We start from the raw sequence: 24,651 nt of genomic DNA on the forward strand, positions 1-24,651 counted from the left end.
TGAAAAAAATCTCTGCAGTTGCGCATTATTCATCATTGAAATTTGGCGCCAACAATCCGGAAGTGGTACAGAGGGCAATAGTGGTCAAGTATCGTCCCCCCACTCTCAAGAATTTTGCCAGCATTTTCCGATCCGGTCTTTTTCGTTTACACTTCGTCAGTGAAGGATCGTTGGATTGAATCCAACTTCATCTGACGATTAAATAAATTTATAATTAAAAAAAATGAGTGAAACACTTCAATTGAAAGGTACTCTTCGTGGGCACAATGGGTGGGTTACGCAAATCGCCACCAACCCAAAATATCCAGATATGATTTTGTCTTCTTCACGTGGTAAGCGTTATGGCCGCCATTTTTATGGCTTTATTTCACACACGTATGTTTTGTATACTGACGATTTCGATTATTTTTAGACAACACTCTCATTGTTTGGAAGCTTACACGTGATGAATGTAATTATGGTATTCCACAAAAACGTTTGTATGGACATTCCCATTTCATCAGCGACGTAGTGCTCTCTTCAGATGGTAATTACGCCCTTTCTGGATCATGGGACAAAACTCTTCGCCTGTGGGATTTGGCTGCTGGACGAACAACCAGGCGGTTTGAAGACCATACCAAGGTTTGAAACTCCTTCCTTCAACTTATCGGATTTAATTATTCCTGACGGGAACAGCTCTAATACTTCACCGCAGAGTGTTGGACCTACATGTACGGCACCTAAAAATTACTGAAGCTTTTTTTTTTATATATTTTTTTTTAATAATACATAGAAGAGACTGGTAAAGTCATGTCACCGGTGCCGTAAGTATTGGGTGGTTTATTTCTTGACGCGGAATCTAATTTAATTTTTTAAGTTATTGAATTTATTTTTATAAAATGTTTATTGGTCTGATTAGGATGTCTTGAGTGTTGCTTTCTCCGTTGATAATCGACAAATTGTCTCTGGATCTCGGGACAAGACTATTAAATTATGGAATACACTTGCTGAGTGTAAATATACTATTCAAGAAGATGGCCACTCCAACTGGGTCAGTTGCGTACGTTTCTCACCAAACCACACGAATCCAATAATTGTTTCCGCTGGCTGGGATAAGGTTGTGAAAGTCTGGAATTTGACAAATTGTCGTCTCAAGATCAATCATTATGGCCACACTGGGTACCTTAACACAGTTACCGTCTCACCTGATGGTTCTCTCTGTGCATCTGGTGGCAAGGTAATTTCTCGTTTTTTTTTTTAATTTCTAAATTATCAAAAGAACTCTTTATATGATGTAAACTTTTAACAATTCATGATATCCATGAGTGTTTGCGGATATGGGACTGAAAAAATTTACAAATTCATATTGAAGTTCATTGTTTTGATGAACAATGGAGTAATTTATGATTTTTTTTTCAGGATTGCAAAGCCATGCTATGGGACTTGAATGATGGCAAACATTTACACACTCTTGACCATAATGACATAATTACTGCATTGTGCTTCAGTCCTAATCGCTACTGGCTCTGCGCTGCATTCGGTCCCTGGATCAAAATCTGGGATTTGGAAAGTAAAGAAATGGTTGAAGAACTTAAACCTGAAGTTGTATCTGCAACTAGTAAAGCTGAACCACCATTGTGTCTATCACTTGCGTGGTCGACTGATGGTCAGACACTATTTGCTGGTTATTCTGATAATACCATTCGTGTCTGGCAAGTATCTGTTACTAGCCGTTAAGCCTGTAAATGACTGAGAAGTAAAAAAAAATAATATCAAAAAGTGAGTTTTATATTCTATAAATTTATTGATAATTTAATTATTATTATTATTTATACAATATAACTATTTTTCACATAAGATCATTGTTGGAAAACGCATAAGACTTATTACTAGTCTTAAGTTTTATTATTATTTAGTTTTTCTTCGAATTTATTGAATTCTGCTTTAGCTACTTTCTCCACCTCATCCTCTACTTGTTCCACCCCAAGTACCTCAGGTATATAAAATTGCATCATATTTTGAACTCCATTTTTTAGAGTAACTACTGAGCTTGGACAACTCGTACATGATCCTTGCATTTTTAGTTTAACAATCCCATTTTCGAAACTCTAAAATTAAAAATAGTGAAATAATTGATTATCAAATATAAATAAAATCCTTAAACCTTAATTTAGATTCAGACTAACCACAAAAACTATATCACCACCGTCTTCTTGGACTGTAGGTCGTATTCTTGTATCAAGAAGTTCTTTTATCATTTGAACAATTTCATCATCCTCTTCATTAATTTCTAAAATAAAAAATAAGAGTTATGAAAGACAGATTCATGAAGTTAAATGGAAATAAAAATAAGTACAATCGTACTAGTATCAGATGGTTGTTGATTCTCTGTTAGAACCGGCAAACCAGCAGCAAAAAAATCCATAATTGTAGCAAAAATTTCAGGTTTTAAAAGACTCCAGTCAACGTCTTCATCAACTTTAGTAACAGTAATAAAATCAGGTCCAAAGAAAACAGATTTAACTCCATCAATGCGAAAGATCATTTTTGCTAGTGGTGAACAAAAGCTTTCTGTTGCATTTGGGAAATCTTTTGTCTGACCTTCTCCTAGAACAGCAACTCCCGGAATAAATTTTAAACTGTTAGGATTTGGTGTATCTTGAGTTTGTATAAACATATGTCGTCTTTGGAAGTTGATAAATTTATTTTGCGTAGTATTTTTTAAAATAGATCGAGAACGAGAGTTGTAAGAATCGTAGTGAAATTGACAACAATCATTTCTAACAGCTCTAAAAATAAATATTTAGTTTAATCAATCAGCTTTTATCGTCAATGATTTAAACGAATAAAATTCTTACTTGATACATTGACAGCTGTTTATTGATATTGGAGATAAAAATCTCTTATTAAATAGTACTCTTTTTAGAAGTTTATCCATTATTTAAATAAAAACCTTTAACAATTAAAACATCAAAATTGTTTAAATCCAATGAGTTCAGATGAATTATTTTAGGTTATGTTTATGACTGACAGTGTTGCCATCGCTTGTGAAGAATTTTTCTGTCGTACCGATATTACGGACGTAGTAGTTCCTACAAAGAATGAAAACATCAGCGACACTTTCAATGAAACTCCAATCTCGGCTCCAATACTCCATTTGAGTTTTTGATCAATTTTTAATTAGAAATTGAAAAAAAAATCTCGTCAGCATTTCTATCATTTCATTATAATAATCCTGAATGTTTTCCAATATTAAATCAAGTCTTATATAAAGTATTTATCCATGTAAATCGTCGATCATGTATCGTACGTATTTGGACTCCAAACCATAACACGTGATTACATCACTAGAGGGCGAAGCCGGGAGGTCAGCGTTCAGTCTACGCGCGTCGAGCAAACAGTACGGTAGTTAATCGTGTTTCTCGTGATTTATTAGACTGTTCAGCTGGTTTTTCATTTGTTAAGCATTAGGAATTGCAAATGAAATAATACTTGTGCATTAGTAGTTAATTGTCAAGTGATTATCAATTCATTTATGTTTTCAATGAACCATCTAAATCAATTTTCAATTGAGTGTTGACAAATTCAAAAATTGAGTTTGCAGAAGCAAAAAACCGGTAAATTGTTGAATTTGCAGAACAATATTAAATTGAAAGTTTCGAGATAAATTTAATTTCGTTGAAGTTAAGAATCAAAAAGTAAGGTTCCATGAATTCTTCAAAGTTGTTTTAACTAAATTGCAATGAAAATTCACTAATGGAGTATCTGTATGTTTCCAGGAAAACTCAGCGGGAGCATTAATCGTGTGTTAAGGTTTTCCATAAATACTTTGAGACAAAACGATCAAGACTCGAAGCCTTCCGGGTTGTTTTAAGGTACGTTTTGTATTATTTAAGGTGTATATTCATATGGTTGTTTCTATTCATGTACTTATACTATATATATCTTTATTTAGTTGTAAGCAGAGGAATGGTAGAATGATAGAATAGAAAATAGTATATTGATGAGAGTAATTTATCTATGAAAAGAATATGTAAAGTAATAATAAAATGAAAACAAAAGTTTTAATATGTTTAGAGAAATCTTGCTTTGTTATACAAATTCAAGTCATAACAAAGCGCATTAGCTTTTGCTTGAGGCAGTAAAGAGTGTTTACATCATACACGTAATTCTGCACGCGTTTGTGTGTCGAGTCTGCCGAGGCTGATGCTACTCTCGTGACAAGAAGTGAGAGTAAATTCCAATATTTCCGCAACGTAAGCACAGTCCTAAGGTTTACAAGTAAAAGTGATCAAGGATAAGAGATTTTAATCTTAAAAAATACTCAATATGACGGAAATATTTGTAAGGCTTTATTTTATTACAAAGTGTTACAAGTCTTCACCAGTTGATTTATTAGCATTATGATAAGTAGTGTTTACAGATTCGTTATTTTTATTTTGTATTCTGTCTTTGACATATAATTTTTTTACGTCGAAAATTTTAGTAGGTAAATTTGCTTAAGCTGTAGAAAGTATGATTTTTGAGCAGCTGATATTTTTTTTTTCATTTAGTAAATTTCAATGACTTTTAAGTTGGGTTAAATGATGAGTATAAATAATTGTATTTCTATGACATGAGAGTGTTGATAAAAACACAAATATCTACATAATTTTTGAGTATAAATATGAAGTTTTTTATTAGTTTATTTATAAAAGATTTTACGACAAGTTGTTCATTTATTATTATGAGTGCTAAAAGCTGTTTAGATAATTTTAGACGTGACTGTGAATTTTTGAAATGGAATCAATTGGTGTTTTATGAAGATGAAGAAGAAGAATACGAAGATTAAACATTAGATTGAGCTAAAAAAGAAAAGATTCATCAGAACAACTTTTGTCTGTAGTCGTTTATCGTGAAAAAGTTTCTCTTCAATCCATCATCAAGTTGTTTGATCAAAATCCCTAAGCCGGTCTGTTGCAGAAATGAGAAACTTGATGCGAGAAACTAAAAGTAGGTCACGATCGATTTAGCGACACAAGTGTTGATTGAAACTAAGTTAGTTCAAAAGAGCAAACATTCATTTAAATTAATATGAAATATGCGTGGGAATGAAATTAGATTGCGTTTAAATAATTCTTTTTTTCTCTATTCTTTCAACAGTATTCATGGACGTAACGTGGGACTTTGGACGAACAAAAAAGGACCATCTCAACACTTTCGAGAGACTCGAGTATTACGACAGGAGCATCTGGGCGAGTCATGCATCAAAGTTGATGTCAGTGAAGAGAATTAGGATTTAAGATTGAGTAAAAAGAAGAGAAATAAGAAGAATAATGTCATTAAGAATGGAGTTTGGCAGTTATAAAGGCAGTGGTCCACGAATTCGAGTTCGAAGACGAGCTGAATTAGGAAGACGTCTCACTAGGAGGTTGTCAATGGTTGCTAAAGTGCCAGCAGCTATTTTACATCGAACGAACCACCCGGATCCAAGGCCTATCGAAATTACTGCCATAGCACCTGATAAAACTCAACTAACGGTAAGTTTGTATTTTATTTCATCTTATTTTATAGTCAGTAGAAGACTCGCATGAATCTTCATTTTTCATCGAACGAAAATACTTTTCGCGCGTCTATTTATCACTTGTACTCATGATTGGGATGGGCAGATGGTTGGGGCAGCGTGTGTTTAAGCTGCAAAGTGAAAACAAGAACGTCGTTGGCTGGAGAATAGATTAATGTGCCTTTGGTTCGACCATGGATAAGCGCAAGTATAGTCATTATCTATCTGCATAACAGCCGTCGACGTTGAAATATTTATATGATACATTGCTTACACTCAATATGTATTTTACAACACACATATCCACTGGCTATCTTACAGTAAATGGTTACACAAATTGTATTTTCATTTTCTTTCAGACACAAATCATCTATTGTTCCTCGTTGTTTCATCGTTAATCTGCGACAAATAGGTTCTTCTGACTATTTTTCTATCGATATCTTGATAGAGTGCTTAATAAAATTGTCTCTTTCCTTTTTTCTGTTACTTGTATGACCTAAGAAATAAGTGTATACACATGCGTGAATGGTCATTGTAAGCATAAAAGGCTTACATTTGCTACTTAATTCATGTGATTCTTCGTCTTCCTTAACGGTCAATTCTCCTCGTAATGCTTCTATCATTGTGCTTTTAAGTGTAAGCGAATGGAACTCTAATACATGTGTCGTCAAATCTCATCTTCCGGAATTTTTTCCTCGAACATTATGTAAATATTGTTCAATATTTTACCTTGAGAAATTTCATTTCTGTTCTCTATAACTTTTTTCATTTACTCAGTAATTATTAAAGCAAATATTTCTAATATAAATTATAAAAATTAAATAAATTTTTCATTATTGATTTAATAGGGAATAAATTTATTAATGATTTAATAGGAAAAATTATTTTTTTAATTCATCTATACTATTGAATAGATGATTTAAATATTTAAATAAATGTTAAAAAATTTTTATATAATATCAAACAAAGATTCAAAAAATACGTTTTAGTTTAAATTTTTTATTAATGTAAAAAGCATGTAAATTAGTGATGAAATCAGAGGTCACTTGAAGATTTTAAATTTTTCTTTTCATTCTATAACGTTGAATAGACTTTTAAGCTTGTTTATTTTTCATACTTGTAATTCAAGTATTATTTTCATAGAATATTCTGCAATCAAACCACAATTTATCTTATGTATTTAAAATTTTTCTTGGATTTTTGTACATAGTAGTGATATAGACAAATGCATTATAAGATCAATACATTAATTCTTAAGTAAATGTATAAATATATTAACGTAACCTCAGATTGCGAGAAAGTATGTGACATATGTAAAGAAACGCACGTGCGTGTGCAAACGATCTACGCTTTCTACAGTTGTGTCTACAGTCAATAGTCGTGCATAGCAGGTGAAATGTTTTGACTGCGCGATGAATATCAATCACGAATTATTGACCGGATTACTATACTACTGTCGTTAATTATCACCTTGAGTTGATCAGAAATATATTTAAAAATAATAAGAAATATTCATTTTCTCAATTTAATAATAAGTTACTTTAATATAATCCGTCTTGCTTTCACTATAATTGCATTTTTTTGTCCACTTAACTTATAAGTGAGCGTGGCTATTTTGAAAAATTAAAATGCTAGATAGTTTTGTCGTATAGCTGAAGTAAATGAGTATCGACCTTGCTTTAAAGTAAATCCCGTCATGGCTTACTTTCTGGTTATCTCGTTTTTTCTCCTCATTTCTAACTCGAGCAAATTGTTATTACTCTCTGATACAAGACCGCAACTGGTCTCTCTGGTGCAGGACAGTACAAAAATTCCACCCCCTCTATTTGGCTTTAACTAAGCACTGCATTATAAGGTGCGCATGCTTGTTATTCGATCGCAAGCATAAATATCATTCTAATAGCAGCAAACCAGTACTGCTACATTATTGGCGGAAAACCAGGTGACATTCGCGAGCGTTGTTGCAGAACAACGCTCATTTCATGTATGTATAATACTTATACAGACACCATTACCATCACTTTGTCCATTTGGTTGATTTTTAATATCATTTGGAATATGAATATCAGCTGGTGTTAATGTCCTGGTTAGTTTATCTAATTAGTTATGCTCAGGCCCTGACCAGGAAAATTTCAAGGCAATCTCTGAGGCCTCGGAAATTATCTTAATATTGTCTAAATGACATGACGAAAATTTTGTCGCAATTATTTCTTGCTACACTGGAAGGTGAAATCATTTATAATAAAAGAATATGTTTTCATAATTATGAAATACTTGAGTTTTCATATTAATTCATTTATTTTCTAAATGAAATGTTTCCATTTTTGACAAAATGTGGTTTTTTATCATTTTTAGAATATTTATGCAACATGTTTTATACTTTCTTTAGGATAAAATTTTATGGAAAAAGTAATGACTTTTTGTGGTCGTGAAAAAATTACTTTTTGTTTGCATTATTTTTTTTTGTACAACTTAAAAAGTGAGATTTTCTGTACAGTTCAGTGACTGGAAAAATAATATTGTGGTAGAAGTACATTTGATACAGTAGAAAGAAACAAATAATATACAGTATGCATAAAATTTATCATTTTTATATGAATAAATTATCCTATATATTTATGCACTGTTTAAGATTTAAATTATAAAATTGATTTTAAATCACAGCTGTTTAAACAAGTTTTTAAATTTTTTTAAACCACTTGAAGGCTACTGTTAGAAAAAAATAGAAATATTTAACTCATTTAATTAATATTAGCAAAAATATTTTACGCAAATTCATAAAATAATTTACATTCAATTTCATTATTAATTATTTTCTATATTATTTTTTCATTATTAAATAAAAAACCAGGTAACTCAATGTCGTTAGAGAAAAATCAAATGCTAAATAATAAATCTCATTAAATAATTGATTTGGTGTAAAAAAGACGTATTGTTAATGAGATATGAGGTCACAATCTCTCTTTCACCTCTTAATTAGTATCTGTGTTGAATCCCAAAATGTCTGAGAAGTATTTTTTCTATATATATAAAACACAAGTATTAATAATTTTTATCATCTTAAAATTCATGAGACTTTCGCTAACGCGCCCAAAGAACAGGTCAACAATCTCATTCAAAAGGTCTCAGTGATGATTTCCTCTGAGACTCACTTTCGATCCACATGAAATATCGTGAGAGTAGTGGGGAGGAAGGGAGACTCTCATGATCATGTTTATTGCTGTCGTTATGATCGAATCGATTAATGTGAATCGGACCGAGTCGACTAAAACGGTGAAAGTGATGCACGAAAAGTATATATATATTCTGGTAGCTACTTGTTACACTGTGATTGCTATTGATCAGTGGGTCATGTTATAGGTACTACAATTGCCACGTTCGGGGACGCTTATTACGCACCCGTCAATTACTCAGTAGTAGTAGATAGGTATATATCGACATTTTTGCGTTTATGCCTCCGCGAATTCCACTCAGTATGCTTTTATTACACGCTTTGCTATCGTAAATAGCAAGTCTTTACAGAATTATATCGTGCTCACTCGTTATGAATCAATACAACAGGACATTTGATGGTGAAACAACGGTTATAAATTGTTATGTCAATAAAACCGAATTCTTTTTAATTACACATAATACTCGTTTGTTAGCCTGTTATCAGGATTTTTTTAAAATGCTCACAATAATTCCTCAGGAACAACAGTATACCACTGATAATGATGATAATAATTCTTGAGGTCTAGAGAAAAATAGAAACTGGACATAAATGATTTATCATACTATTTTTGATCAATTAGAAACCATTAATTTGTAGAGATAAATTTTATTAAAAAAAAAAATTAAAATTGAATAATGCGAAGAATAAGAAGATGTTATATAATATGTTAGAAAAGAATGCAAGTAGGTTAAATTTTAATAAAATTGATATCTCTATTGGCAGAATAATTGTTCAATAAAACATTATTAAAAGAGACATAAAACTTCACTCAATCGAGATTTTTATGACTATTAATTTATAAGATTTTTAAATCAATTTGTTGCTTATTAGAAAGAAATCGTAGTTCCAACGGAATAATACTCTGCTCATTAATTATAGAGAAATTAAAGGACAATTGATGACAAAGTGAAGGCCATAAATTGCTATGCTAATTTGTAGAAATAATTTGTTTTTTAATTTTATGTTCACTATCGTGTTTTTTTTTCTAGCTCTATGTTTTTAGAGTAATTCTTCAAGCGTAAAAATATCAATGAAATATGGAAGTATATTCTTAGTTTGATTTAATTAGCGAATATGACTATTAAATGTCAATTTTTTGCAGGAAAATATTGACACTCAATTGAAATAGATAAATGATAATGAACATCTAAATGTTCATTAATATTGAAAAACATTTATACTTTTCAATCATGAATATTCAAGCTTCTTGAAAATTCACATAGTTCATAATCGTATGGTGCATAATAAGATGTCGATTATGAAACAAACATCATATTTTTATGTTAAAAGACAACATGTATAATTAAACACATGTTTTTACTTTGATGTCATGATCATCTTTTTTTTCTTCTCTAACAATCTGTCGGAAGTTGGATATTTGAGTTTTTTATTTTTACTTATTAATAATTATAAATAAAACATACAGATTATTTCACACTTTCTTGTTTCTACTGCAATAAAAAGAGAAGTTCCGTTTTCAAGGAAATAGATATACTTGATCACAAATTATAGAGCTGAAGTAAATATTATTTAAATCAATCTTCGTGATAATTAACTCCAAGAAGTTCATATACTATTTTTTTAGAGTTAAAATTAAATTGAAAGTAACAAGATTTTATTTATTTCAAAAGAAAGTTATTTAAAAATTAAAAGTATTTCAACTAAATATAAAAAGACGATAAAAAATTTATTTATGAGTTTGGTTAGTTTACTCCGAAAACTTTTTTTTTTGGAGCAATTAAAAATATTTCACAAGAGTAGAAGTATTTTTAAGTCATTGCATAAAACAAATCTTTCATTCAAGCATTTTATATACACTTTAAAATGTTTACTAACAACAGAATGCGACGTTTAAAAAAAATCTTAAACTTTTAATAAAACTTGATAATTAAATAAACTAATTGGTTTATACAAATGAATATAAAATCAATGAAATACTTAATTAGAATTAAATCTACTTAATGTATTTTTATGTGATTACTATAAAAATATCCATTGCTTAAATGAATTTCCTAGAAGCGAAAATAGTTATCGACAACAACAATAGAGTTGAAAGTTGTTTTTAAATAAAAATGTACTTGTTATAGGTAAATAATTTTTTCTCTAAACAATAAATGAATACATTATTGTATGATATCAACCTCTTACAAGCAGTTTACAAAATTACCATTCATTTTCTAATACTTAAAAATCACCTTTCGTTTTTTATAAAATCATGACTGTTATTTAAACGTTGAAAAGAACATTATCCAATAAAAGTTTAAACCACCACGTGTGTCCTTGAATAAAAAAATAATTATGTAAAATAAAGAAATCACAATGAAAAAAGAAGTATAAAATAATTTGGATCGTTTCAATTTACCAACATAATCATTATATATTATGTAATATACAAAGATATTGAATTTAAAGAATGTAAGGCTTCTATTGACACTTTACGCATCCTATATAATTAACTTTTTGTTATGTCAATCATTGATGGATTTCTTGACTCCAGGGTCAAGACTGCCGTCATAAATTATCTTTCAACTTCATTAGTCACATATAAATCTATTTTAAATAGCATTACACCTGCTCGTTACCATTTTAAATCATTAATATAACACTGCAGTTTCATTTTTTAACCCGGATTTTAATGTTTCCCTTAATTCTAGGTCTGCTAATGTAGTTTTTTATTTCAACTCTCAATACCTCGTACGTGCTATTTAACGATCATCTACCGATATCATGTTCGTCATAATTATTTAGCCGTAGGTTCTCAATTGTGTAATGGCCTTCGGGCTACACACATGAGTGCGAATGTTAAATAAAATAAAAAATCGCGATATAATAGTCATAATAATGGTCAATAAAACGAGTAAAAGAAAGTATAAAAATATTAGATAAATTTATTTATACACATAGATTAGATAATTAAAATTTACCTTGGTAAAAAAAGTAATTTGACCTTTGTCATGGAGATTACATATGATATGCGTTTCATATGTATTATTCAGTTGAAAGAGAGAGAGAGTATAGGTAGGAATCTAATGCGTAAGGGGATAAATAATAAAAGAAATGATGATAAAAGTTTTCAGGATATCTATCGAATCGCATGGATGAATGTTACGTAAATCGTTTGGTAATGTATGTACAGAGAATTTAAGTGACTACTTGGCTCATTTGCTAGCTTTAAGAATCAAGTGACGACTGTATAGTTACACTAATGCCATTAGTTTCGATGCTAATTCGATTCTCGTGTCGTGCAATCACGTACACCAATGGGTGGGATGCAACTCACGCAACGCATCCCTCTTTACGAAGACGACACTCGAATCGATTCTATCTCAATTCTCTGAGAAATCCTTTGCAATTGTCTTCACAAGGATTATTTTATTCTCCTAGCGACACACACTACTGTACATATTTCTTTTTATCGTCTACTCTCTTGGAACTAAATACTAGTTGAAAAACTCAACTAAGAATATTTAATAATGTCTATGTTTTTTCTAGGGATTGAAAAGAATTTTAAAAAAATACTTCAAAGAGAATTTGTCAATATCTCAATCAATCAATTCATCATGTTTACATTATTGAACATCGGTTGCATTGATCGAAACTTCTGGTCTAATGTTTTTTTGTGGCTTTTGTATACGCTGGTGTTACGTTGTAGAAATTATTAAATTATAGAAGATCGCTGAATCATATTTTTATGATGAAAAAAACTTTTCTTTTTTGTGGATTAAGACTTAAGGCACTTTAAGAATTAGTGTGTAATGTATGGATAGAAAATGAATGGTGTATTAACAATTTTGTATCATCAATAAATATTGTTTAAATATAAGAATTATTATTCTTAAAGATTTAAATGGAAAAACATTTTTTTATTGATTCTTAATGAAAAAAAAAGTTTTAATTTTTTAACTACGTATCGATTAAGAGATAACTAATAAATATTTTTATGAAAAAATTCATGAATAATGATCTCATTTGAAATAATTTGATTAAAAATTAATTGATGTAACATAAAAAAAGATGGCGGAAGAGATATATACAGTATATATTAATATAAATTTTTTTTTAGTTTATTTGATTTTTTCATGGTGTTATTAGAACTTGTTTACTTTACTCCAGTGTTATCTGTAATATTTAGTTGATAATTAGACCTGAAAAATGAAGATTTAGTCAACTAAATTAAAATAAAAGTGTGACATAGAAATGTTTAAATATTAGAAAGTATAATTGTTGCTAATTTGTTGGGTGATTAGTATTATTTTCTGTTAGTTTGTGAAGAGTCGCAACTATGTAGGCATAGAAAGTGAGAAAAAGGCGTTAGTAAGAAAAAATAATAAAGAATTACGAGTTAGCTGTGAAAGGTTCGCTTTGATCTCGATTGATTCATACAATTATATTCCATGGATATGTTATTTTAATATATTTTATTATATTAATTATTTAATTATACGGTAGTTAGAAAAATACCTAAAACAGTGGGGTTATTTACAATAATTCTACTTTATTAATTCCTTGGATAATTTCTGAGAATTTTATTTTTGAATGCCGTAAAAAATATTCCGTGAAAGTCATCCTTTCTTTTTTTTTTTCAAGCTGTTGAGTAGGGGTAGAGCACTGACCTATTATTAATTATTAATTGAATAATTTATACTTTTAATATTTTTATTTTTCAATTTTTTTTCTTTGTCTCTCGAATGCTCCAAACACGCAAGATATTTAAAAAATATTTTATTTCAAAAAATTTTAATTGTTTAATTAATTTTTCTTTTCAAAGCAGAGTTAACTTCCGAATAAAAAAATGTCAATTCTTACTAAATTTAAAGAAAATTATTTCTTTGAAAATTAAGTTCCTTCTTAATGAGAAGTTATTCCGGTAGCAAATTAATTGAAAAAAAAACAAGGAATATGAAAGAAATTAGGTTGAAAAAAAGGTGAACTTATTTGGATAATTTTTTTGATCATTAAATTGAACTGAAGTGATTAAGAAAGCTTTATAGCTTGAGCAACTTGTTGCCACCTGATCCTTGAAGTGTCCAAAGGAATAATACAAGTACATTGAGAGAGTTTGTATGCTGACGGTTGCAAACGCTTGAGGGAAAACACGACGGTATGTGAAACTTTGTTAAGTGGACAGTTGCATTGTCTTCAGATGACGGAGGAGATTCACTTCGACCTTCATTGGATTCCTTGGAGAACCATCTTAAAGGAATGGCTCTTCTGCAAATCGCTGTGACAAGTGCAGAGTACTTAAGAAGAATGTCGCAACGAGACATCGTTTTACGTTCGTTTACGTGACACACTGAGACTCCTCTCGCCATCGATATCCTCTCTGGAGAGACCTTGAATCGAGAGTTTATGCATGTGTAAGATTTGTTGATGCATACATACCTTAATTATCGACCTTCTATCTGTTCCGTGATACGTCCATTTTCGTTCTTCTATCGTTTTTCCTCACATTTCTTCATATTGAATTAAACATTGCAGCTTATTATAATCATAGAAAGAAAGAATTTTCTTTTCTTTCTTACCATACATTGGTTTTTTCGACAACAAAAAATTAATTAAATGCCAAGGTCAGTAGACTTCAACGTTCATTTCATAAACAATAGTCTAGACTCTCCACGATCATCTGACGTTTTGGTATTTCAATCTGTCCCGCCCATGTTCATCGGATGAGAAAACTCTCACACTATTTTTTTTGTTATTTTTAATTCAATATGCCGACAACGTTCAACCTCATCCTAGCATCATAGATATTCTTTCGTTGTGTCAAGGTGTCTTCAAAAATTTGCACAGTCCTGATGATTTGATCCGAAATTCGCATTTATTATTCAACCATATAACTCTTATTCAGACTGCTGCAGTTATTGACTCCTTTCGAGAAATCCATATTAATCAAGGATACAAAGATAAAGTCTTGGATAAAAAAAAAATTTCAGTCTATTTTTCGATTAGTTTCAACGCTCTCTCTATGTAAAAATAATTTTAAAAAAAAGAAGCGTCTAGTCGTATCGTGGAACGCAGTTGACACAATTTGACCAAGTCGTCTTCTCAATCTCTCTCCATGTTGAGACTGAAAACATGCCACATCAAGGACACATTCACACTGCGACTAAACTTTTTGCATGATCTATTTTTAGATTCCCTTACCAATTGATTAAAAGGATTTTTTTTCTCAAAGGAATTTACAATAAAATATTCAATCAAAATCTTATGTATCAGCATGAATAATTTTATAACTTATTACAAGTTTGATAAACTGCTTTTGGTTTGTGTCATATTTTTAGAAATTTTTTTAAGCTAAAAAAAATGGGCAAACGTCAAAATTATCTCATAAAAGACTTGTAATAGTTGATAAAGTTCTATCCCTAGATATAAATAAAAATCAAGAGACGAGACTGTGTGACTAACTTATGTAAATATGGCATATATTAGCCATTTTATATAAAATATGCTTGTATAGAATTATAACTTTGGAGTATCTAAAGCTTCTGAAGTACATTTTTTAATTATGAGAAGGTTATTTTAATCATGATTATAGTGAATTTCTAAAATACCACTGCTACTCAGTGCTTTTGTCATAAAATAAAAAAAACTTTTATTTCTGAAATTAAAAAAAAATCATGTATTTATAGAACCATATTATTATAATTTATATAATTTTTTCATGTAGGATTGACAATATTTCCCCTACTTTATAAAAACTTGAATAAATATCTACACCATACATCTTGCAAATTACTCTGCTGCATTAGTTACATCTATTCATACTTTTTTATGAAAATTAATATTCATTATTCAATGACACTACTTTACATGCTAAAAATATAAGATGAAAATCATTATGCTAGAATAAATTTACCATAAAAATAAAATTCTGATAAAATTGAGAAAAATCGTCTGGTTTATGTTGATCTATTAAGTTATTCTCTACTTCGATATCACTTTAATATCAATAATTCTTCAGTTTATCTTTGAAATAATTGTCAAGATATACTTTATAGTCCTTTCCTGCTCATATTTCATAAAATTATTTATTCAGTCTTGATTCGTATATTTTATTTGCTCTTGTTGAAAGGTATTGGATGGAGATGGATTTTTGTTTTTTGTTTTCCAAATTTTATCCAGGCAAACAGAGGAAAATGTTGAGCTGCCCAGAGGGCCATTTTCGTGATGTAATTTAACGCACATCTGATGGGATGTTGAATGTAAGAGATACCTTGAAATTAAAAAAAAATTATATCATTAACAAAGAAAGGGATTGGTTACTTGAATAGATCAAGATTGCATCTACAGTGATAAACATCTTTTTTTGATTGTTATTTATCTCAAATGATAGATTTTTTTTTTATTAATTCAATGAACATTAAGTAATAGGTGTTATTGAGAATCTCTTCTCTATTAGCTTTGAATTTATTGAAATGTTATGACTTTGAAGACAATTACCTAGAAAATAGAATATCCTATTTCTCATCATGTACATAAACCAACTATAGAAGCTGATTGATTTTTTATCTAAAACAGAAAAATAAATTGGTCTTAATTTTTTAATAACTATCATTTCATTGATAAGCTCTGATAATGATGCTTACATTCAAGTCCATTTAATTTATGCCAAAAATACATTGTTGCATCAATGTCTATAGTCATATCAATATACCATAATCCATTAAGAACTGGTTTTATGATTTGATTACAATCTTCTGTACTTTCTTCCATGCAACCGACAAAATAGTCATTTAGAATTCTTTCACATAAACTCGTAGTTTTAGCAGAATTTTCTCTACAAAGATTTATCCTGAAACATAAGAAGTAATTATTTTTCAAGATCAACGAAACATTCATTTATTTCAAATGATGATCAATTTATTTTTTATATTATCTATTAATTTTTTTCTCTTTTTCAATTGATTGATGGATTTCTTACTCATCAGGGATTCCAAGCAAATATCCTACTACTCTCCATAGATGAATAAAACCTTCGCGATATTCTGACTCATCCGTGAAACCCAAACTCTTCTGGTTTAACAACATGTAGCCAATAGGTCCAAATTGAGTTAATACCATGTGTAGTTGAGGAAATTTCCCAATGCCATGTCTATCAGTTTTTTGATTAATTGTTGCATGCTTCCATCTTATTGTGTTTAATGATTTCCACCACCTATTAATATAATTATTATTATCAAATAAATATGACTGTTGTAATATACTTCACTATAAAATGAATGCAGTATAATAAAGTTTTTATTCAAAAAACGTACGTTGAATTCGGGTCGTTGATATCAGCTGTATAGAAAGTTAAGTGATGTTTAATAGTTTGCAAATATCTCTTAAATGCCGCACACGGAGTACTACTTTGTCTAGTAGATTGTAATAGCTATAATTTAAATAATAAAATGTAATTTATAGAATAATAATAATTGGATTATTAAGAAAAACTTACTCTAATCATTTCTCGGGTTATAAAGACATTCAAAAGTCCTAAAATGGTGGCATTGACTAGAGAAAATAAATTTCGTCGAGCATATTCTTGTCCTCTGTTGTTTATTTTACATAATTAGTGTGAGAATAATTTTCTATTTTATTATTTTAATTAATAAATAGAAATATTTTCATGATAATAAATACGTACAATTTAAATAGCTTTTCATCGTACCACTCTGGTAGATCTTTTGTTGATACAGTTGATGGCAAACTTTCAAGATAATCTTTATTAGATATAATTCTATGATAGACTGAATCTGTATTGATTATGATTTCTGTTGATAATTGAATTGAAATTAAAATTAGAGAACATCTATGATGTTATTCGATTTGTAATTTACAAAAGAATTACCTTTGTCACTGTCTTCCTTTGGAACCATTGAAATTATTTTATTCTATGCACAATTGAGATTAATTTCTACCAAAAAAATTTTCAACACACTTTTTGAAGATGTATTAAGCAAATGCTCAAGTGCACTTAGATGGTGACAGTATAAATGTAAAAGCTAGTGTTAGGTAAAAATTTTTAGGTAGGAATAAAATTAATGAGGTATTTCATTTATCATCCTCGAACTTTGAGTTATCAAAATTACTTTAATGTAATATTATGTCTTTGATTATGAGTAATAAAAGTATATTCTACAATAATTATGACGTAGTTCATTTCGTAATTTTTTTAGAATTATTAATAAAGTGAATGTGTTAATTGATACGATGACGAATATAAATGTTCATTTGTAATTATAGTTTTACTTTAAATTCTATTTAACATATAAAAAATAACACTTTTAAAACTTCTAGAAAAATTTATTTTATTATCGTAAAAAAATTTTTTACAAAACTGTAATCGTTATTTTTATATTTTATAATTAAAATGGATATTGTTATTTTTTATCATTATTTTAATTTTTTCAAAGATACAGGGTAGAGAGAAATGTTTGAGTTTTTTCGTCCAAATTTTATCCAGGCTTTTATTGGATAATTTTGAGCCAACCACACTTGCAGATGTACTATCCAATTAAGAGTGTATCTCAGAGGATGGTTAATATATGGAGTACCTAGAAATTTTTATTTTATATGATTAAAAATCTTCAAACATTATCACAAATTAGAAAAAGAATATGGGCAGTTTCTATAAAATTACCAAGTGCGTAAAATATAGCTTTTTTCTCCAAATATATGAAGTAACTGCGCCAACTCATCGGTTGATCATCTAAAAAGAAAGTTAAAAGTTTTCCGTCTTAGATTAGAATTTTGCTGAACATTTCATCGACTTGACAGATTAGAAAAAATTCTTACATTTTAATCCAATCAATTCATAGAAGAAGCGAATCGTAGCTCCATAATCTACACCACTGATGTATGATAATCCATCAACAATAGATTTAATGATTGGTTTACGACTTTGAGTTCTATCGTGTATTTCTTTCATATAAAAATCTTTTAGAATTTTATCACATAGAAGACGAGTTTCAATTGCATTATCTTGACAAAGGTTTATTCTTAAAAACATGTCATAAAATAGGCATATTATTAATATAAGTACAGACATATAATTTGAATATTAATTTTTCTTACTCATCAGGAATTCCCAATAAATATCCTATTATCCTCCATAAGTGAGTGAAACCCTCAACACCTTCAGGTTCATTTGTAAAACCCATCTCCTTGGATTTTAATAATACATAAGCAACGAAACTGAACTGTGTTAATACCATATGTTGTTGAGCAAATTTCGCATCATAGTTTTCGGTCATTCGAGCTGCATTTACATGTTTCCATCTTATCATATTCATCGATTTCCACCATCTATTATTCAAACAAAAAATCAATAGACTTTTCATTTACATTCATGTAGGGAAATACAAGGCAAAACAGCTTTTTTGATTTTTGGTAACTTAGTGAGGCAAAACGGATTCCCCGAAGCTGTTAATACAAAAGAAAACATTGATTTGAAAATATGCTTATCGCTCAAAGTACATTATTATATGTATGAGTCATTTTGAAATACAAAAAGTCGTCTTGCCTCGTATTCCCCTATATAAAACATACTTGGAATCTGGATCATCAATATTTTCGAAATAAAAGTTTTCAATGTGTATAATTGTCTGAAGATATCTCTTGAAAGATGCACATGGATTACTACTCTGCTTTGTGTTTTCCAGGATCTAGAATTCAAATAATTTTTTTATTCAATTACACATGACTATATTTAATAAAAAAATTTTATCGATGAATAATTAAATTACTCTGATGTCTGGGATCGAAAACACACTTATGAGTCCCATAATTCCACAGGAAGTTACTGAAGCTCGATTTCGACGTGCATAGTCTTGTCCTCTATTAATAATAAATTCACATTTAAAATTATTTATATTTATTGATGTTTATTGCTTATATTCATTAGGAAAATGTTCATTTAAGGTCATACATACATTTTTAATAATCTTTCGTCGTACCATTCCGGAAGATCTTCTTTTGAAACTATTTTCTGTTTACTATCAATGCTATCTTCATTAGACATAATTTTCTGATATACTAAATTAATTTTATTTTCTATTTCTTGTAGATCCATTATAAAATTTAAATTTGCTTGATAAATCTCTTATAAGTTTAATGTTTTGAATTAGAGATAGTATTTCGGAATTGATAGATTTCAACAGCCTAGTTGAACTAATTACCGTATGTCTCTTTACTATTCTTAGATTCTGACGACTGCCAAAGGTGGGCGAAAGTAGATCTCTGATATTTACCCACAATTTTCTGTGTTCCAAATTACCTAAAATTCAATGTATCTATATTTATAAAAATTCTATTCTTGAAGGTTTATATTCAGCACTGCCTGAATTTTCCCTTTCACTCTATTTTAATTTAGAGTTTATCATCAACTTTGAATTGTAAGGCTCAAAGTATAACGGTAGGTCCGGATTGAATAAAAATAGTAGAAGTGAAAGGACGATAGGCAATATTGAATGTAAGATTTTAAATTAATAAAAATATTACAATTTAGTCATTAAAGTAAATAAAAATGTTCTCATGAATCATTTGAAATCAATTATAAATCTTTAATACCAGTTTAATTAAATTTAAATAGCATACATTCCATTAATGATCAGAAAAAAAATTATTTAATTGAAAAAAAACTATTTGCAGGAAGTAAAGTGTATGTTGATTTCATATGATATAAAACATTTAAGATTAAATGGATATTTTGAAAAATTATCACTATAGAAGTTAATTGACGTCACTTTTTGACAAGCAAGGACGTTTAAAATATTCTATTAGATTTTCACTGTAATATTTTATCTATTGTTAATCATATTTTCAATTAAATCGAACGTGTGTTGTAAATATTCTATCATTTGATAACTTTATCACATATAAATTATATAATATTTACCATAAATAGTACTTAGAAGCTTTTCAAACGTGTATCATCAAACTCACTTGACACTGAATGATGATTTTAGTGTTTGGTACCATGAAGTATCAAGTCTCTCAATATGAAAAATATTCCGATCTATAACGAATTCATCCGATTTAAGCCGAAAATTTTTAATGCTCACGTTGTTTTTCAGTTGAAAAATAATCTTATCTTATAACAACATCAATTTTTAGTGCACCTACTCTCATTACTTTGTATGTTAAGCTTCTCTAATGACCTCTTTAACCTGAATTTCAAACATTCATTAAGTAAAGCAGTCTCATTGTTATGTTTTTTTTAATGTTTTTATTCATTACGTTATAAAGTTTATTTTTAATTTAAACTAGTATTACTTCCTAGACAAAAAGATTAGTTGATAATTGTCGACTATTCTTTGTCCATGACTTATCCTACAAGATAATACATCGTGGGCTGACCCACTGATGCAGAACAGGATGCACTTATTGATAGTGTATGTTATTTTAAAGAAATCATTGTTTTTCACTTCAAATCTAATTCTTATCATCAAAGATATTTTTTTGTTTGAAAAAAAATAAATCAAATTAAAAATTTTAGAGAAAATTATTTTATTATTAAAGAAAAAATTGTTACAAAATCGTAATCATGTCTGTTATAATTTTTTGATTATCGAAATGATAAGTTGTGAGAATACAATTCAAATCGAATTATGTTTTCTTCCAAAATCTATTTGTGCTCTCATCGACCATCAATGATAAGCTAATCAAACTTTGATATGGTGAGGAAAGTATTCTAGAGAAAGTTAGATGTATAGAAGACCTGTTAACATTTTTTAACAGTATTATTTAAAATTCTATTATATTAATTATAAATTAAAGAATAGATACAGATAGCTTGAAAAAAAAAATTATCATTGAAAAACATTTCAATTGATAATTGATTCTATTCTCTGATCATGAGTTACCCTACAAGATGATACGTCGTGGGTTGACCTACTAATGCAGAAAAGGATGCAGTTACTAATAGCACTTATAATTTGAAAATAATCATAGCTATTTTCTCAACATGTAATTTCAATTATAGATTTAAACTTTAAAAAATTTTTAATTTTTAAGTATTCAGAGAACCGTTCTATTGTAAAGAGGTATTTCCATAAAATCTCCCTAGAAGTTCCAAATAGTTCTCTTTGGTGATGGAGCTAAAAAAATAATTACCATAGCATTGAAATTGCCTGTCTCACTAATTCTTTGTGAAGAAGTAACATGTTTTTTCTCAAAAATTCTCATAGCTTTAAAAAAAAACACGATGTGTCCGAGCATTAATATGAAGTCTCAGTAAATTTCACATCACAATCAAACTAAATTTTTGTCAAGTCTTCTCTTCTCGCTATTAATATTTATTCCCATCAAACTGACATAGCTAAATCTTCCATTAAAGCTGGAAGTAATATATAAAAAAAAAAGATACAATTATTATATGAAATTGATTATTTTTATTACATACATTTTCAAAGAATTTTGTAACAATCCAATACAAATAACCATTCCGTTGTTTCTGGTCGTTAAAGATGTCTTAAAATTTTTTTAATGACTTCAAACACTTCTTAGAAGTAGTTTGGAAGCGTTCCTGTTGAATCAGCATTAACTAAACATCAAATTTGCATGTCCATTGGTAAAAGTATTATCTTGTTTCGATGGCCAGTTTATTACTTGAAGTTTACGCAATAGAAATAAGCATTAAGGATCTTAAAATGACACGTGCGAAATAGAAGTGCTATAAATTGGCTTGAAGGAGGTGCGTCTGTTCATCATAATGAGCTAGAGGGTAGAACATGTCGTCACATACACTCGGCTATGTAGCTATATTTGTTATGAATTACTTGTGTCCATTTGACGTCAGATAAAGACTCACCTGTTCAAGGTCTTCTTAACACTCGACTTCATATGCATCACACATTTTTATGCAGATTTTGTATCGGATTGTATTGTTACGCTGTTCTCCTTCCGCAATGATTTACCATCTCTATCATCAGCTAAGAAATATTTGCTTAGAGGTCTTGCTTATTTTTCAAACGTCTCAGTGATTGTTGCATAGTTCAACTCATTAAGGAGTTGTCATTGCAATGAGTTGATTGGAAAAGTCAATCGCGTGTTAGTGAATTAAGGAATCGAGTCGTAAGTGCTCACCTATGCGTCATTATATCCATTAGGGATTCATTGAATTCATCACCAGAATTCCTTTGGCGAACATTCCTGTGGTAAATATATTATTTATTCTTTGGCTCAATTGTTAACGTTAATTTATTACTTGGAGAGTTTCAGTTTATTAAGATATAACCCATGAAATGAGTAATTTCTTCTGAAGGAAAATAAATATTAATTATTTTATTTTATGCTGCCACTGAAAATAAATTTTCAATCACGTTATTAACATATTTCAAAACTTTAACCTGTGAAAATTGCAATAAATATCATTTTTTCCATGAAAAAAGAAAGTACTGTGGTAGTAAATAAATTGGGTCATCTCTCTATTATATGGCACATTTATAAAATTCAAGAACCATTTAAACAGTTTTTTATTATTGATAATAGGGTAATAATGAAAGAGCAAAATGTATTATTCATGGTAATATTATAAAATTATGAGCCCTAATTTATTCAAGTAACAAAAAAAAAATTATTTTATCTTAGAAATGGTGTCTGGAAAAGAATGGACCATTAATATGTCTACTTATTAGAATTTTATTCTCCAATAAGATCTTTTGTTTTCTCTATTTTCTAAAATAAAATTTCAAACACGTGCCAATGTCTATTCCACATGTTCTAAGAATTGAAAAATGAATGCATTCAATCGGTGTGTATGTGAGCGATTTATTGCGTTCATATACCGTCATTCGTTCCACCTTAGTGAGCTCAGTTGTGGTCCTTGCTCGATCTTACGCGATAAAGTGTAAGATTATACTATGATAGACTCTTTCTTACCAACTTTCATCAAAAATATTTTATAGCAATCTTTCTCTCATCTACTGTGTCACGCAAATATTTTCATAGTTAATGAGCTGGAACATAGATCCGTTTATTAAAATGTCTAGTGTGCAAAATAATATATATAATTCCAAGTGTTCTGTCGCACTATTTTACTCAAAACTTGGTAATAAATTCGATTAATATACATTTTCAATTGTGATCGTGACATAATATAGTATTATTTATCGGTTAAAAAAAATATTGCGCTTCTTTGTCTTGATTAATCGGCTGGTGAATGGCACAGCCTATTTAATATATCATCACGTAACATAGATAAATAAATATATGTGAAGGTGTCGTGACATACAGGGATCCACATCTAGGCACATACTTTCAAGTGCATTTCAATCTCCCTTGAATAGAATTGGAATGATAAACTTGCCAATTACCTTTCGCAATTGCTAATTGTTGATTACTTTGGAAATCGAGATACTTATTTTTGTACATCACTTGGATATTATCTTCAGTGTAGAACATTTTTTCCTCAATTACGTATGTCATCAGTTGAATGTCTTTTCTACTTTTCAACTTCAGGTGTTACGCTGCTGCTATGTATGCTGCTAATAGAGCCATTGAGATCAAAGATAATTGGTCATGACAAGTAAAAATTACAGGAATTATGATATTTTTGTCGAGTGAAATTAGTCGTAAATTTGTCCAGAATATTTAACTCATGTTACTGAGGTGTGTTAATGTATTTGTACAGGAGACAAATTTTTCCTTGAGCTCAATCTTCATTCTCGTGAAAATTGTGAAATACTTAGTAGAGAAGTCAATCAGTCACATTGACTAACAGACTTAAGAGTGTATTCTTTGGTGTAAACATTTTTAAAAAAACCAACTATTTCTTATCTTAAAATGATCGTCCATTCATCTGACAGTCGATGAATCACTGGCAATTATCACAAAATTGACTATAGAATATTTTCAAGATGCTCCGATGATGGTTGACCTAGAATTTTAATTGCATCTTAAGTAATTGCATCAGGATTTAAGTATTAAAAGTCTT

General features: G+C 29.3%; 3 protein-coding genes across 4 annotated transcripts in view; 2 read left to right on the plus strand and 1 right to left on the minus strand.

The window, feature by feature from the left end:
- The first annotated feature begins 113 nt into the window (after positions 1-113).
- Positions 114-1,758, plus strand: Rack1 (Receptor of activated protein kinase C 1). Its single transcript, XM_035089921.1, has 4 exons — positions 114-332; positions 413-621; positions 899-1,216; positions 1,399-1,758. Exons 1-4 carry the CDS (start codon positions 224-226, stop codon positions 1,714-1,716), a joined length of 954 nt encoding a protein of 317 aa, XP_034945812.1. The 5' UTR covers positions 114-223; the 3' UTR covers positions 1,717-1,758.
- A 29-nt stretch (positions 1,759-1,787) lies between these two features.
- Positions 1,788-3,018, minus strand: LOC118070997 (NFU1 iron-sulfur cluster scaffold homolog, mitochondrial-like). The gene is made up of 4 exons (XM_035089925.1): positions 2,838-3,018; positions 2,344-2,768; positions 2,166-2,269; positions 1,788-2,087 (listed from the first exon to the last, which is right to left on the minus strand). Exons 1-4 carry the CDS (start codon positions 2,915-2,917, stop codon positions 1,875-1,877), a joined length of 822 nt encoding a protein of 273 aa, XP_034945816.1. The 5' UTR covers positions 2,918-3,018; the 3' UTR covers positions 1,788-1,874.
- Positions 3,019-3,370: 352 nt separating this feature from the next.
- Positions 3,371-24,651, plus strand: part of LOC118070970 (rho GTPase-activating protein 20-like) — a 119,973-nt gene continuing 98,692 nt past the window's right edge. For both annotated transcript variants that reach the window (XM_035089883.1, XM_035089884.1), the window contains exons 1-3: positions 3,371-3,677; positions 3,759-3,854; positions 5,122-5,498. In XM_035089883.1, the coding sequence (XP_034945774.1) occupies positions 5,295-5,498 (204 nt within the window). In that variant the 5' untranslated portion in view covers positions 3,371-3,677; positions 3,759-3,854; positions 5,122-5,294. The remainder of the gene's footprint in view (positions 3,678-3,758; positions 3,855-5,121; positions 5,499-24,651) is intronic.

The sequence above is a fragment of the Chelonus insularis genome, unplaced genomic scaffold (assembly GCF_013357705.1).
Source record: "Chelonus insularis isolate UGA/USDA-ARS -01 unplaced genomic scaffold, ASM1335770v1 contig_70_pilon, whole genome shotgun sequence".
NCBI lineage: Eukaryota > Metazoa > Arthropoda > Insecta > Hymenoptera > Braconidae > Chelonus > Chelonus insularis.

What these genes read in the sequence shown, in the direction of transcription:
- LOC118070997 (XM_035089925.1), bottom strand. Translation starts at nt 2,917, where the DNA reads ATGGATAAACTTCTAAAAAGAGTACTATTTAATAAGAGATTTTTATCT. An exon ending in AACAGCTGTCAATGTATCAA is followed by an intron (nt 2,769 to 2,837) that starts GTAAGAATTTTA and finishes ATTTATTTTTAG; the next exon opens with AGCTGTTAGAAATGATTGTT. An exon ending in TCAACAACCATCTGATACTA is followed by an intron (nt 2,270 to 2,343) that starts GTACGATTGTAC and finishes TTTTTATTTTAG; the next exon opens with AAATTAATGAAGAGGATGAT.
- Rack1 (XM_035089921.1), top strand. Translation starts at nt 224, where the DNA reads ATGAGTGAAACACTTCAATTGAAAGGTACTCTTCGTGGGCACAATGGG. An exon ending in GGTTTGAAGACCATACCAAG is followed by an intron (nt 622 to 898) that starts GTTTGAAACTCC and finishes TGGTCTGATTAG; the next exon opens with GATGTCTTGAGTGTTGCTTT. An exon ending in TCTGTGCATCTGGTGGCAAG is followed by an intron (nt 1,217 to 1,398) that starts GTAATTTCTCGT and finishes TTTTTTTTTCAG; the next exon opens with GATTGCAAAGCCATGCTATG.